Consider the following 12,766-nt stretch of genomic DNA (forward strand, 5'->3'; position numbering starts at 1 on the left):
GTTCTATTCATTAATGGCCTATTACAATCCATAGCATCTGTTTGCTTAACAACATACTAACATGAAACTACTGGAGTCAAAACAAAATCCAAGATAGATAATTTCATATGGGCAACAATTAATTGCATCCAAAATAAGTTTTTGTTTATACAATATATAAGTGTGTATTGTGTATATTTATTATGTATATATAAAGACACACATATACAGTATATACTTAGAAAATATTTACATGTATACATTTAATCATATAATTTATATTATATATAAATATATTTAATATATAAACTTTTTTTAATATATATATATATATATATATATATATATATATATATATATACATACACATATACACACACACACACATGAATGTGTCTATAGTTATATATACACATAATAAATATACACAGTACACACACACACACACACACACACACACACACACACACACACACACACACACACACACACACACACACACCTGTATTATGTCCACAAAAACTTTCATTTTGGATGCGATTAATCACGATTACTCATTGCCCAGCACTACAATTTTTTTATTATTATTATTATTAACAGTTTTAGCTAATAACAACCCTGATTAAAACTTGATTGCTCTGTGCATTTTATGCTTCTTATCACACTGTTAGCTTAGCAATACTATAACATCAAACTTCTAGCGTATACCAAGTTGAAGGCAGCAGGCAACTCATTAGCTTTCGGACAAGAGCTTATAAACCCAAACTGGATATTTTGTAATGATTCACACTAGATCCTCACCTCTCTTGAGTTTTTGTCAACAGCTATGTGAACGATTCCATCGTTATCGCTGCACTTCTCCAAAATGGCTTCTTGAATGGCGAGGTGCCAGTTTTCCCCCACTTCCCTGTTCAAGAGGGAAATATTGAGTGGTGAGAATACTTTAAAACACGAATATCAGGCAAAATACATCATATTATGCGAGTAAACCACCAATTCATTGTGAGGTCACATGCGAAAGTCTTTGAGAAACTTACATGACAGGATCAAACATGTTGCGAATCTTCAAGCATGGCGTTAAGCTGTTTGGTGGCGAATTTCTTCGGTCCAACGGAAATGCTGAAGAACAAAACAAGCCACTTTAGGTGCATGAACATACTCGGTGTGTCCAAAAGAACATGAACATTATGCATAAATGTGTGTTGAATGTTTATTATCAATAACATGTGCATTAACAGGAAGTTTAGTCATTTAGAAGGTGGTGTCAACATGCTTATGACCATGGATGAATCTAAAAAAGTAAAAACGCAAAAGTTTGCTTTAAAAGGAAAGCCCAGTTATTAAGACTTCTATAGCTTAATATAAAGTAAATGATGTCTCTTACTAAACTTTGTTGTAGGAAACCCATGAAAGACTTATTTAAAAAAATCCACATTGTTTTATACATATTTTGGACTATGGGTGGCGCCATTATTTCAATGTCATGAAATGGTTGCACTCAGTGAGCTACTAGTGCTACCTGTAGCTTTTTTATCACAACACAACTCAGAAAATAAAATACTGATATGATGCCACATTGTGCGGCTTTTTGTTGTAATTCTCAGCCAAAGGGCGACAAGAAAAGCGATGCAAGTCTTCACTGCTTTCCTAGTGAAAAGAAGAGAAGAATGGGAAGATGCCTGTGGACGACTTTCTAAAGACTTCCTAAAGATGCACGTCTTTGTTCTCTCCACTTTAGTCCTGATGCCTTTGAGGCTTTTAGTCGACCACAGCTACTGAAAGAGCTTACAAACGGCAGAGACAAGAAACGCTAGATGCCATTCTGGGAGGATGTAAACATGCTGACACTTGTTAAGACACCGTGGCCACTAAAGGAGTTTCGATATTCGAAATTCAGAGGCGTTTAGACTCCTTGTGGGGAAAAATCAATGGTATGGCATTTGTTTTAAGGCTATGCTTATATCCATCGCCACCTGAAAGCTCTATATGTCTTAATACCCTGGGTTCTCTTTAAAATGCAGATGCCTGACTCCACTCGGAGTAAGTGTTACCTTGGCCTTGCCACACTTTGGAGGGCATGCTAGACATCTTATCAGGTGACATTGAGGGCTGAAGCCACCTCCACACCATGAAGTCCGCCCCTCCAATCCTCTGCGTTTCTGTCCGGATGCGGGACTCGTTAGCTGAGAGGAATGCGACGGCTCTGTCCCACACCTTCTTCATTTTCTTTCTGAGAGAACGACACAAACATGCTCTTCAGAATACACTGGACCAGGAAAAGAGTGAATTAAACCTGTATTAAAAGCTAATTTGACACAATACCTGTCTTGAGGCTGGACAAGAGAGTCACGGACATGAGGGATGGGCAGGTACTGTTGCAAATCCTTGTTCTCCTGAGAGGCTTCATTGTGGCTCCTCATTACATCTGTAAAGGCACAGGTATTTTAGACGCTTCACACACACTTGTGTAAATTCTGAGCTTAAAATACAGCCGAATGATGAGACGCCTTACCTATGATTCTCTCCACCATGTCATACATCTGTCTAGTTTCCTCCTCTTCTTTGCGCCACCTGTATTTCATGTAATAGACCAAACCCAAAACTACACCGATGCCTACAGGAAAACACAGGAAAGGTTAGTGAAAAGACTTGGATCATTCTCCATGATGAAAGAACCAGCTTGTACAGAAAGTAGAAGCCAACCTGCGAGGATGAAGAGAACTCTGTGGATCACAGTGAAGAAGGCGCGTCTGAGGCGGCAGAAGAAGGACATGCGGGGGTGGATGGACTCCAGGCGTGAGATTTCTGATATGTCCTCAATGGGTTGATCAGGGTTGGCACCAATCAACCTGCCAAGAAAACAACACAAACCCAATGAACACAGGAAAATGACACACACAGAGTGATACTAAAAGGCATGAATGTTACACCTTGATTTATCTAAATACACTACCAGTCAAAAGTTTTTGAACAGTAAGATGTTTAATGTTTTTTAAAGAAGTCACTTCTGCTCACCAAGCCTGCATTTATTTGATCCCAAGTACTGCAAAAACAGTACAATTTTGAAATAATTTTACCATTTAAAATAACTGTTTTCTATTTGAATACATTTTAAAATGTAATTTATTCCTGTGATTTTAAAGCTGATTTTTTAGCATCATTACTCCAGTCTTTGTGTCACACGATCCTTCAGAAATCATTCTAATATGCTGATTTGCTGTTCAACATTTATTATTATTATCAGTATTTAAAACAGTACAATTTTTTCATGACTCTTTGATTAACAGAAAGATCAGCATTTATCTGAAATAAGCTTTTGTAACATTATACACTATACCATTCAAAACTTATTACAGAAATTAATATTTTTCATTTAGCAAGGATGCTTTAAAAGTGATGATAAAGACATTTATAATGTTACAAAATATTCAGATAAATGCTGTTCTTCTGAGCTTTCTATTTATCAAAGAGACCCAAAACATTTCTACTCAGCTGTTTTCAATATAATAAATGTTTTTTAAGGAGCAAATCAGAATATTGGAATGGTTTCTGAAGGATCATGTGACACTGAAGACTGGAGTAATGATGCTAAAAATTGAGCTTTGAAATCACAGGAATAAATTACATTTTAAAAATATTCAAATAGAAAACAGCTAGTCTAAATAATAAAATTATTTCAAAATTGTACTGTTTTTGCTGTACTTTGGATCAAATAAATAAAGGCTTAGTGAGCAGAAGACACTTCTTTAAAGTCTTAATGTTAAAAACTTTTGACAGGTAATGTAGATGTATAAATAGAAAGATTAGATTAATAGACAGACAAGATGACAGATACCAACCTTATACCGACAACATCTTTGGTTTTCATGACCCACTCTAAAGACGTTTCGATCAAGTTTTCATAGGCTTCATTTTGGAGCTTGAAAGAGAAAGAGGCTTTATTATACTGTGCATTTTCATATTGTTAGAACCACTATTTCCCAAAATTACAAAATAAACTATTACAAAAGGTAACAATGCAACTCGGCTCAAACTGAAAAGGGAGATATGAATAAATTAAACAAACCTTGAGGTACGTAGAGGCATCACTAAAAGAGACACTTCTGTTTAAAGGATTTTTAAGGTCTCTACAATCATGATCTCCTAAAAGGCAATCAAAAGGTAGAACTTTTAATGCTACATATATTAAAAGCAAAGCATATATAAATATATTTACGTTGTAACCGTATGCTCACCTGCAACATTGGCCAGATGCTCATGTAGAGAAAAGAGCAGGTTAAGAATGAGCTCTCGGTCTTTGACCCCCTGTTTAATCAATGGAAGAAAATATAGTGAGTGCATGTTTAATGAAAGTACAACCAGAAACAAAGAATTCTGTTGAAATATAGGACACAGGTGAGCAGACACTTACAAACTCCTTATCAAACTCTGGTCCGAAAGGGTGTTGCATGACTGAAAAAGAAAAAAGGAAAGAAAAGTTTGTTGACAACCAGCATTACTCACTCACACACTAGATGATACTGTAATGTTATGACTGGACAAGGTTTCCCAATCATGCCGAGGGAGTGACCGTGGAGGTGGGCTGCTCATCGTCTCACACTTGAGGGTGTGACTACGAGCGAGAGCCTCTCGTCAACTCACACTCGAGTCATTGTCTGAACATTGTGTTTCTGTCCTCACTCTGGCCCGGGCCCAGATTTAGCACAGCGTGCCCTGCATGTCTCAATCATAGACTGCATTCGTCTGGCTTATCAGATGTGAGCCGTCTGATGTTGCAAGCCATTTAATACATCAACCTCTAAGAGGAAGCCATATACTCTGGGAAAACAACAGCTTTTAAATTTCAAAACCAAGTTTGACACAGAATTCAGGTGATGAGATCTCATTTTTCTGCTTCTGTGGTTGAGCCATAGATGTGAGTGGCTTATACAAGGTTCGTACAAATACTGTAAAATGAAACTGAAGGACTTTCAAGGACTTTTCAAGCATTACTTTTTTGATTATCAAGGACTTCGCCAGAGATCTCACTTATCAAACAATGTCTTTAATTTTAAAATCTAAAAAAAGAGAAATAGATAAAAATATATTAATAAAAAAAGTGCAATACACTTTTACTATAATAAAACCACTTTGCATTTGTATTTGTGTATACTTGTTTTTGTTTTCATAACTGTACTGCATTAATGATTCGATGTTTTATACTGTTTAAGAAAAAAATTACTTTGAAATCCTAATCTCAAACAAACGATTCTTGAACCTGCACCAAAGGGAAATCATTTAATTTGAATCATTCAATTCGCTAAATGATTTACAAACCCGTTCCGATCAAAATAAAATGATTCACGATACACATAGTTTAAATCTAAATAACATTTTTCGCAATACACGATCTGAATGGAGTGCTTCGAAACAGTGAATCACTTTGTGACGCAATGATGGTTTAACTGATTTAGAGATTCAAAAAACTCAGTTTCACCCATCACTACGTGCTTTTAAAAAATCATTACAAGCGATGTCGAAATTCAAAAATGAATGGCTTTTACTTTGATCTGGGTTTTGCTAGTGAATCGCTTTAACTGAATTATCAGAGTCAATAAGTTTGGCCTAGATTTCAGGTGATGAGAACCCATTTTTCTGGTTCTGTGGTTGAGCTATAGATGTGAGTGGCTTAAACAGGGTTCGTACAGATACTGTAAAATGAAATTTCAGGACTTTCAAGGACTTTTCCATTACTACTTTTTGATTTTCAAGTACCTCAATTAGAGATCTCACTTATCAAACAATGTCTTCTATTTTAAATAAGATAAAAATAATAAAATATAAAGCACATGAGAAGTATTACTTCTAAAGTATTACAAAGTACACTTTTACTATAATAAAACCACTGTTAATTTTCTTGAGGGATTTGTATTTGTGTATACTTTCCTTTTTTGTTGTTTTTATAACTGTACTGCAATAATGATTTGTTTAATACATTACTTAAGAAAAAAAAAAAAAGATTGGCAAAATCGCTCCGAAATCCTGATTTGAAACAAACAATTTGCGAACCTGCATGGAAGTCCTTATCTGAATCAAATGATTCACGACGCACAGTCTGAAGTCCTGATCTGAATTTGATTTAGATCATATTGTGAATCACATAAGCAATGTCGAAATTCAAAAATGAATGGCTTTTACTTTGATCTGGTTTTTGCTAGTTAATCATTTGAAGTGAATATTCAAAGTCACGAGTTTGAATCAATCGGACTGGCTCCAGTGTAAATGACTCAGTAATTTGATTCGGTTTGTCCGTTCCTCTTCCTTTTTTGCATTTTCAGGCATGTTTACATGACACTGTCAGCATTACTACTTGCATAGCTCAACTGTTTCTGACATTACCTGAAACAAATTTAACACTTATTTCATAGATACATTGTCTTTTCACTTTTCAACTCCCTCTTCAGGAACATTGCCATTTTCGAGGGTTTTCCAGGCCTTAAATTTCAAAGTCAAATTTAAGTACTTCAAGTACCTTGTACGAACCCTGCTTAAACCTCTTTAACTGTGGTAACACCACTAAAATACATGGCCTCAAATGGTCTACAGACCTTAGTTAGGGTGGTGCCATATTTAATTTCCGACAGAATTGAAAGCAAAACTGTGAGAAAGATATATACAGCGTGACAAATTTCAGTAGAGGAAACTCCATAAACCGGTTTTAAAAGTTGCCAATTGTGAGCTCTATAATTGCAGAATTAACAACACAATATAGGATATTATCATAACTATGTTCTTCATAACACACAGTGCACACAAATTAAAGTGGCAGCACTTGTTTCTCTGACAGGTTCCTAAAACAACTAAAATTTTAGACACATCATACTGTAAACTTTGGCTATGTTTGGAACTGGGTACTTGCATACTATTAAAAAAATTGCATACTACATGATAAACATTTCAAACAGTACTATGCTACATTTTTACCACATGACCTTGTTGGCAGTTGTCAATATATGTGAATATTTGGCATTTTTTGGCAGCCTGATCAAATGAGTCAGAAAGTTATGAATGGCTTAAAGCTGTCAAACTAGAAGATCAAGTTAAGTGCATTGCTTTGTGGGATATAGTATTGAATGTTTGGGCATACTTCATGCATACAGACTACCTCATACTGCAAAAGTATTGCACCCTGTAGAAACTGTAGTAGTACTATTAGTTTTTATAGCACGTATACACATACTGCATATATAACACTCAAAGTGAGAATCAGGCATTTAGCCGGCCAGAGAGAAGTCAGTCACTCTAGCTGGCCGCAAGCTCCCAGAGTCCCCTGAGAGACAGACAATTAGGCCGCTTTAGCTTGTCTGTGACCTAGATGTCTGCAGCACGCTCTCCAGTCAAAGCTCCCTCCCTGAGAGACCGGCCATGCCACAAATATACATAGTAATTCATCAGTCGGCTTCCTCTCAAGAGCCGTCTCTGCCTCTAGAGCACTTTACTCTGATGATACTCAAGCTATTTAAACGGAGTGGCATTGCATGCACATCCACGAAAGAACAGACTTTCTCTCATCTGGGAAAATGCATCAAAAGATTAATGGCGGCTATCACATTATGAACATAAATGATGTCAACATGTCAAAACGTGGGGACTACCAGACTAGCCATGATTATTATCAAATAAGAGACACTCAGAGAGTTCCCACACTTTTCAAGAGTGAATTTCCATCAACTTAAGTCGTTTATAACCATTTACAAGTCATATATAATAAAATAATTATTTAAAAGCACAACAATTACAACAAATATCAAATAAAATTCAAGACAATTTTGAAATATTTAAAGAAGAATTTAAATTCTCAATTAACTAATAAATCATTTAGCAATATTTTTTACTAGTCTCAAGCACATATCAGGTACATCATGGGTTGCAGACTAGTTTCAGTGTACAAAAAATGCAATTTTTGCATATCTATCAAGAAAATTCTGCACTAACTTACTTCCACTAAGAAAATGGAAGAGAGAACTTATAAAAACTGAAAGATATGGCTCCTTAGTCACAAATATGGTGAGCATGAAGATGTTGGAAATTAATTTGACTAAAAGTTTGTGTCGGTCATCTTGTAACATTCCAACTTTGAAGGTAAAGGTGCGATCAGCTACCTGAAATCCTCCAGGGCTGGAACAGTCATTTGACATAGCATGAAGCACACATATTTCTAATTCAAATACCTCTCTCTGTCCCATAACGCACCAGTGGCATAGTCCATTTCCTGTCTAAGAAGGTGCAAATAGTCTGGGGTGATAACTGCTGTGTGAATTAGTCAGGTTTGGCTCATGGAGTTGCATAAACAATAAGAAAAACTTTCAAGGAACTTTCTAAAGCATTAACTGTGTCATTTTATAAAACTTGCACTTTTTTGATTTTGCTTAGTACATCAATACCTGTTAATTTGACATTTGTCATAAATAACAGATAGTAAAACACGGTTTACAAACAATCTAATGAAACAGAGGTAGTACCATGGTATTCTTTGCAGTGCAAGTATAATATAAATAGAACTTAATCTCAAAGAATGAAAGAATGATGATAGTATAGTCCTAAACACTTATTGTTCCATGGTATTGCTATGCTGTTGTGCAAAGACTCACGTTTTTTAAGTTCCATGGAAACTGCGGTGAAGTACTACATTGACTTTCCATAGTATTTATGTGAAAATCATTCTATATATCAAAGAATCTCAGTATTAATGCACTATTGGACATAACAGAGCATGGTAATGCCACTTTTTGTAAACGTTTTATGGCATTACAATGGTTTGTGAGACTGGGGTACAATGTAAATATCACTATATATCAGCACATCAGCAATTAGTACCATAGTATTACAATCTGATACATCACTGTACCACGGTACAGTCATGTTTTTGGACAAAGGATGATGGTGATGTTATGTTTTTGCACATGTACCACAGTAGCACCGTGGTATTTTCTTTTTGGTGCAAGTAACGCATTAATTTGCTGTGGTATTTATGTGATATTCATTTGGTAGCATCGAAGACCATCATTTAGCAAGGTAATTTGTTTTTGGATAGAGCACCAAGGCTTTTTGAAATATATGGGACAGGTTACCAGGTAAATATCATACTATATAAATATTTTACTTATTAACATTTAGTACTATGACATATAGTCAAACCAAAATTTATTCAGACAGCTTCAACATCTCACATTATCACAGTTTATTCGCTATAGTTTAGAAAATGGTAATAAAATATGAACTCAAGAGTTAAACTGTGTCAGAACAAATTCATCTTAATAATGTCTTTAACTTTGATAGAAAGGTATTTAATAGATTACAACCAACCAAATATTCAGACAACTGTATGACAATATTTACAAATTTATCAATACTTTTGACGACCAATTACCAAGCAATGCTTCATTTCGTTCAGTCTGTGGTGAAAAAAAGTTTGCATTAGCAATTAAAGAAAAAACATGGTGAGGTCAAAGTGTCTGAATAATTTTTGGTCCTAAATTTTCATCTGTTTTACTGTTAACCCACTGTATGAAGATTTTTTGGGTATCCTCACTTACATAAATTAACTACAGTATCCTGCACCCACTAACAAAACAAATATCAAAAATGATATCTGGTGTTTGATTAATTTTCGGTTTGACTGCACATAATAATAAAACAACACTTCCTAAAATGTTGCTTAGGTATACAGATGACTAGGTTATGAGACACATGCCACCTTCAGCACTTTATACTTACTGACTGCATCCCCCTCGGAGGTGCTGGAGCCCCTCATCCGCAGGTACATGAGGCCCAGCAGGACGAAGAACAGGCAGGCGGCTGTCAGGAGGAACATGGACAGGTAGTGAGCGCTGAAGCCGCCGGTGGAGGACACCTCCTCCCGTTTAAACTGCTGCAGGAGCTCGTCCTCGGGGACCGTGGTGTGCTGCTTGGGCTTGAGGGCTGAGGCATGGCTGTAGGAGTGGTTGGAACCGGTGTGGTTCGAGTGGTTCGCTCGGTAGGTCGCTGTGTAGGAGGGAAAGCGCGGTCTGAGCCCGATACTGAACCGACTACTGCTGCTGCAGGAGGGGGATTCGCCGTCTCCGTTGTCGAGGTGGTTCTTGCTGAAAGAACCGGACGGGATGCTGCTGCTGCGGTTGTCATGCCCGTCAATTGTGTTGAGTTTCGGGTAGCTGCGGCTCACGTAGCTTCCGCTAAACTCCCTCTGTTCCTTGTCATCATCGTCCCTCCGTTCGCCGACCATATCTAGACTGTAATCGGGAGTATCATGCGCGCCGAGCGCCGTCTTCTCGGAGCTCCAGACGCTCCGGTACGGGGAAGAGGAGGCGGATGGACTGTGTCTGAAAGTCAGACGGCGTTCGCGGGGACGTTCTCGTTCACCCTCCTCTTCCTCCTCCTCGTCTGAATCAGAGTAATCCCTGGCTAACTTACTACTGTTCGACTCATAAAACGCCTTATTCCCGTTCAAAGCCCGACTGTCTCTTTCCGTTTCGTTCAAATCGTTGAATTTACCTCGGTCTGTCCACCACGGAGATCCAGAAATGCTTTTCCTGTCCACGGATAATCCGAGGGAGGCGGCGGCGGTGGCGGGTGTTCCCGCAGGCCTGATGGTGGGTGTCTGCTGCGCGGATCCTCGGTCTCTCCTGCTGCCGCCGTGATTCGGGCCTCCTTTCTTCTGCGGCACCTCCGCGTCCGACTCGTCCGAGCTGAAGCCCAGCACGAACTTTCCGGCTCTGCGCTTTTCGCTCCGGCTGGCGCTCAGACGCGTGACGTCACTGCCCGGTGGCCTGGCGCTGAATCCCGGAGCTCGCGCCGCGTCGTTGCTGTTACTAGCGCCGCTGCTGCCGTTGCTGTTGATACTCCCGCTGCTGCTGCGTCCCTTTCCGCTCCGGGAGCCCCGCGGCTGTGGCTGCTCCTCCCGCAGCTTTTTCAGCTTCTTCAAGTACACGGGCCGCGTGCTCTCCGTCACCGGGCCCGGGGTGAAGCCGAGCCGTTTTAATTCAGTCACAAGCTCCTCATCCGTTAACTGTGCAGACGCCATCTTTGCACGAAAAAACGCACACAGCTAGACACGGCGGAAGTGACGTACAAGTAAGCGGACAGACGGCCAACTTGAAAGGGAAGAAATGGGAAACTTTCTTTTAATTAATAAATGAACAACATTATACATCATTATGAATGACAATCGTGACAAAAGGCGGAAAACTGGTCAGAAGGAGTACACAAGAAGAAAAAATAAAGTATAGAATTATTAAAATATATATATATATATTTTGTAACGTCTCATTTTTATGGACTGCCACATTTCACACAGTAGGACCATAAAGTTTGTGTTTCTAAAAACACATTTACATAATTATATAAGACGCCTGAATAATCTTATTTCAGAAATTATGTTCTGGGGTAAAAACATTTTGTATCGATGTTACATATAGCAACGTGAGTTTAATAATAATAATAATAATAATAATAATAATAATAATAATAATAATAATAATAATAATTATTATTATTATTATTATTATTATTGTTATTATTATTATTCATTTATTCATTTATTTAATGAATTTATTTAATAGTTATTTTAATATAACAATAAATAATTGTATTATTTATTAAAAAAATTAACAAACATTATTATTGTTGTTGTTGTTGTTGTTGTTTTGAATGATTGAAACCAAAATGTAAATAAAAATCAGAAAACAAATTGATTAACAATAAAGAAAATCAAGTCAGTCAAGGTTTTCTTAGTAGTTTTAGAAATTATAATGACCTGCTTAATTATTGTAGTTAATAAATGTAAGTTCATATGATTTTAAAATCTGAATAGTGTAATATACACCAGTCAAAAGACTTTTTAATCTTTTTTTTTTCCAGAAGAAGTCTCTTCTGCTCACCAAGCCTGCATTTATTTGATCCAAAGTACAGTAAAAACAGTACAATTTAGAAATATTTAAAAATGTACATTTATATTAAAAAGCTTCTCTTTAAGTTTTTAAGTTTAAGCATAGTTTCAATGGATTCTTCTCTCAACATCTTCATTTGTATTTTATATACATTGCCAGTCAAACGTTTTTGAACAGTATGATTTTTTAATGCTTTTTAAAATAGTCTCTTCTGCTCACCAAGCCAGCAAAAGCAGTGATATTGTAAAATATTTTTACAATTTAAAATAACTTCTTTCTATTTGAATATATTTTAAAATGTAATTTATTCCTGTGATTTCAAAGCTGATTTTTTTTTGCATCATTACTCCAGTCACATGATCCTTCAGAAATCATTCTAACATTCTGATTGTCTGCTCAAAAAACATTTGCCATTATTATTATGTTGAGTAGATTTTTTTCATGCTGCTTTAATAAATAAATCTTTCTCATCACTTTTTATCAATTTAAAGCATCCCAATTTAAATCAATCAGGATATTAGAATGGTTTCTGAAGGATGACACTGAAGACTGGAGTAATGATGCAATAAAATTTAGCTTTGATCACAGGAATAAATTGCATTTTAAAATATATTCAAATAGAAAGCAGATATTTTAAATAGTAAAAATATTTCATAGTATTACTGCTTTTGCTGTATTTTGAATCCAATAAATGCAGACTTGGTGAGCAGAAGAGACTTCTTAAAAGAAAATCATTCTGTTCAAAAACTTTTGACTGGTAGTGTATATAAAAATACAAATGAAGATGTTGAAAGAAGAATCCATTGAAACTATGCTTAAACCAAGATAAGCTTTTTTAATGATGAAAGAAAACGCTTTGTATT

General features: G+C 36.5%; 1 protein-coding gene across 1 annotated transcript; it reads right to left on the reverse strand.

The window, feature by feature from the left end:
- Window positions 1-768: 768 nt before the first annotated feature.
- Window positions 769-11,055, reverse strand: LOC141332787 (inner nuclear membrane protein Man1-like). Its single transcript, XM_073837746.1, has 11 exons — window positions 9,736-11,055; window positions 4,391-4,431; window positions 4,215-4,284; window positions 4,046-4,122; window positions 3,819-3,898; window positions 2,683-2,828; window positions 2,492-2,593; window positions 2,302-2,404; window positions 2,031-2,209; window positions 1,017-1,098; window positions 769-886 (listed from the first exon to the last, which is right to left on the reverse strand). The coding sequence occupies exons 1-11, from the start codon at window positions 11,036-11,038 to the stop codon at window positions 769-771; spliced, it is 2,301 nt and encodes a 766-aa protein (XP_073693847.1). The 5' UTR covers window positions 11,039-11,055.
- Window positions 11,056-12,766: the final 1,711 nt, after the last annotated feature.

The sequence above is a fragment of the Garra rufa genome, chromosome 4 (assembly GCF_049309525.1).
Source record: "Garra rufa chromosome 4, GarRuf1.0, whole genome shotgun sequence".
NCBI lineage: Eukaryota > Metazoa > Chordata > Actinopteri > Cypriniformes > Cyprinidae > Garra > Garra rufa.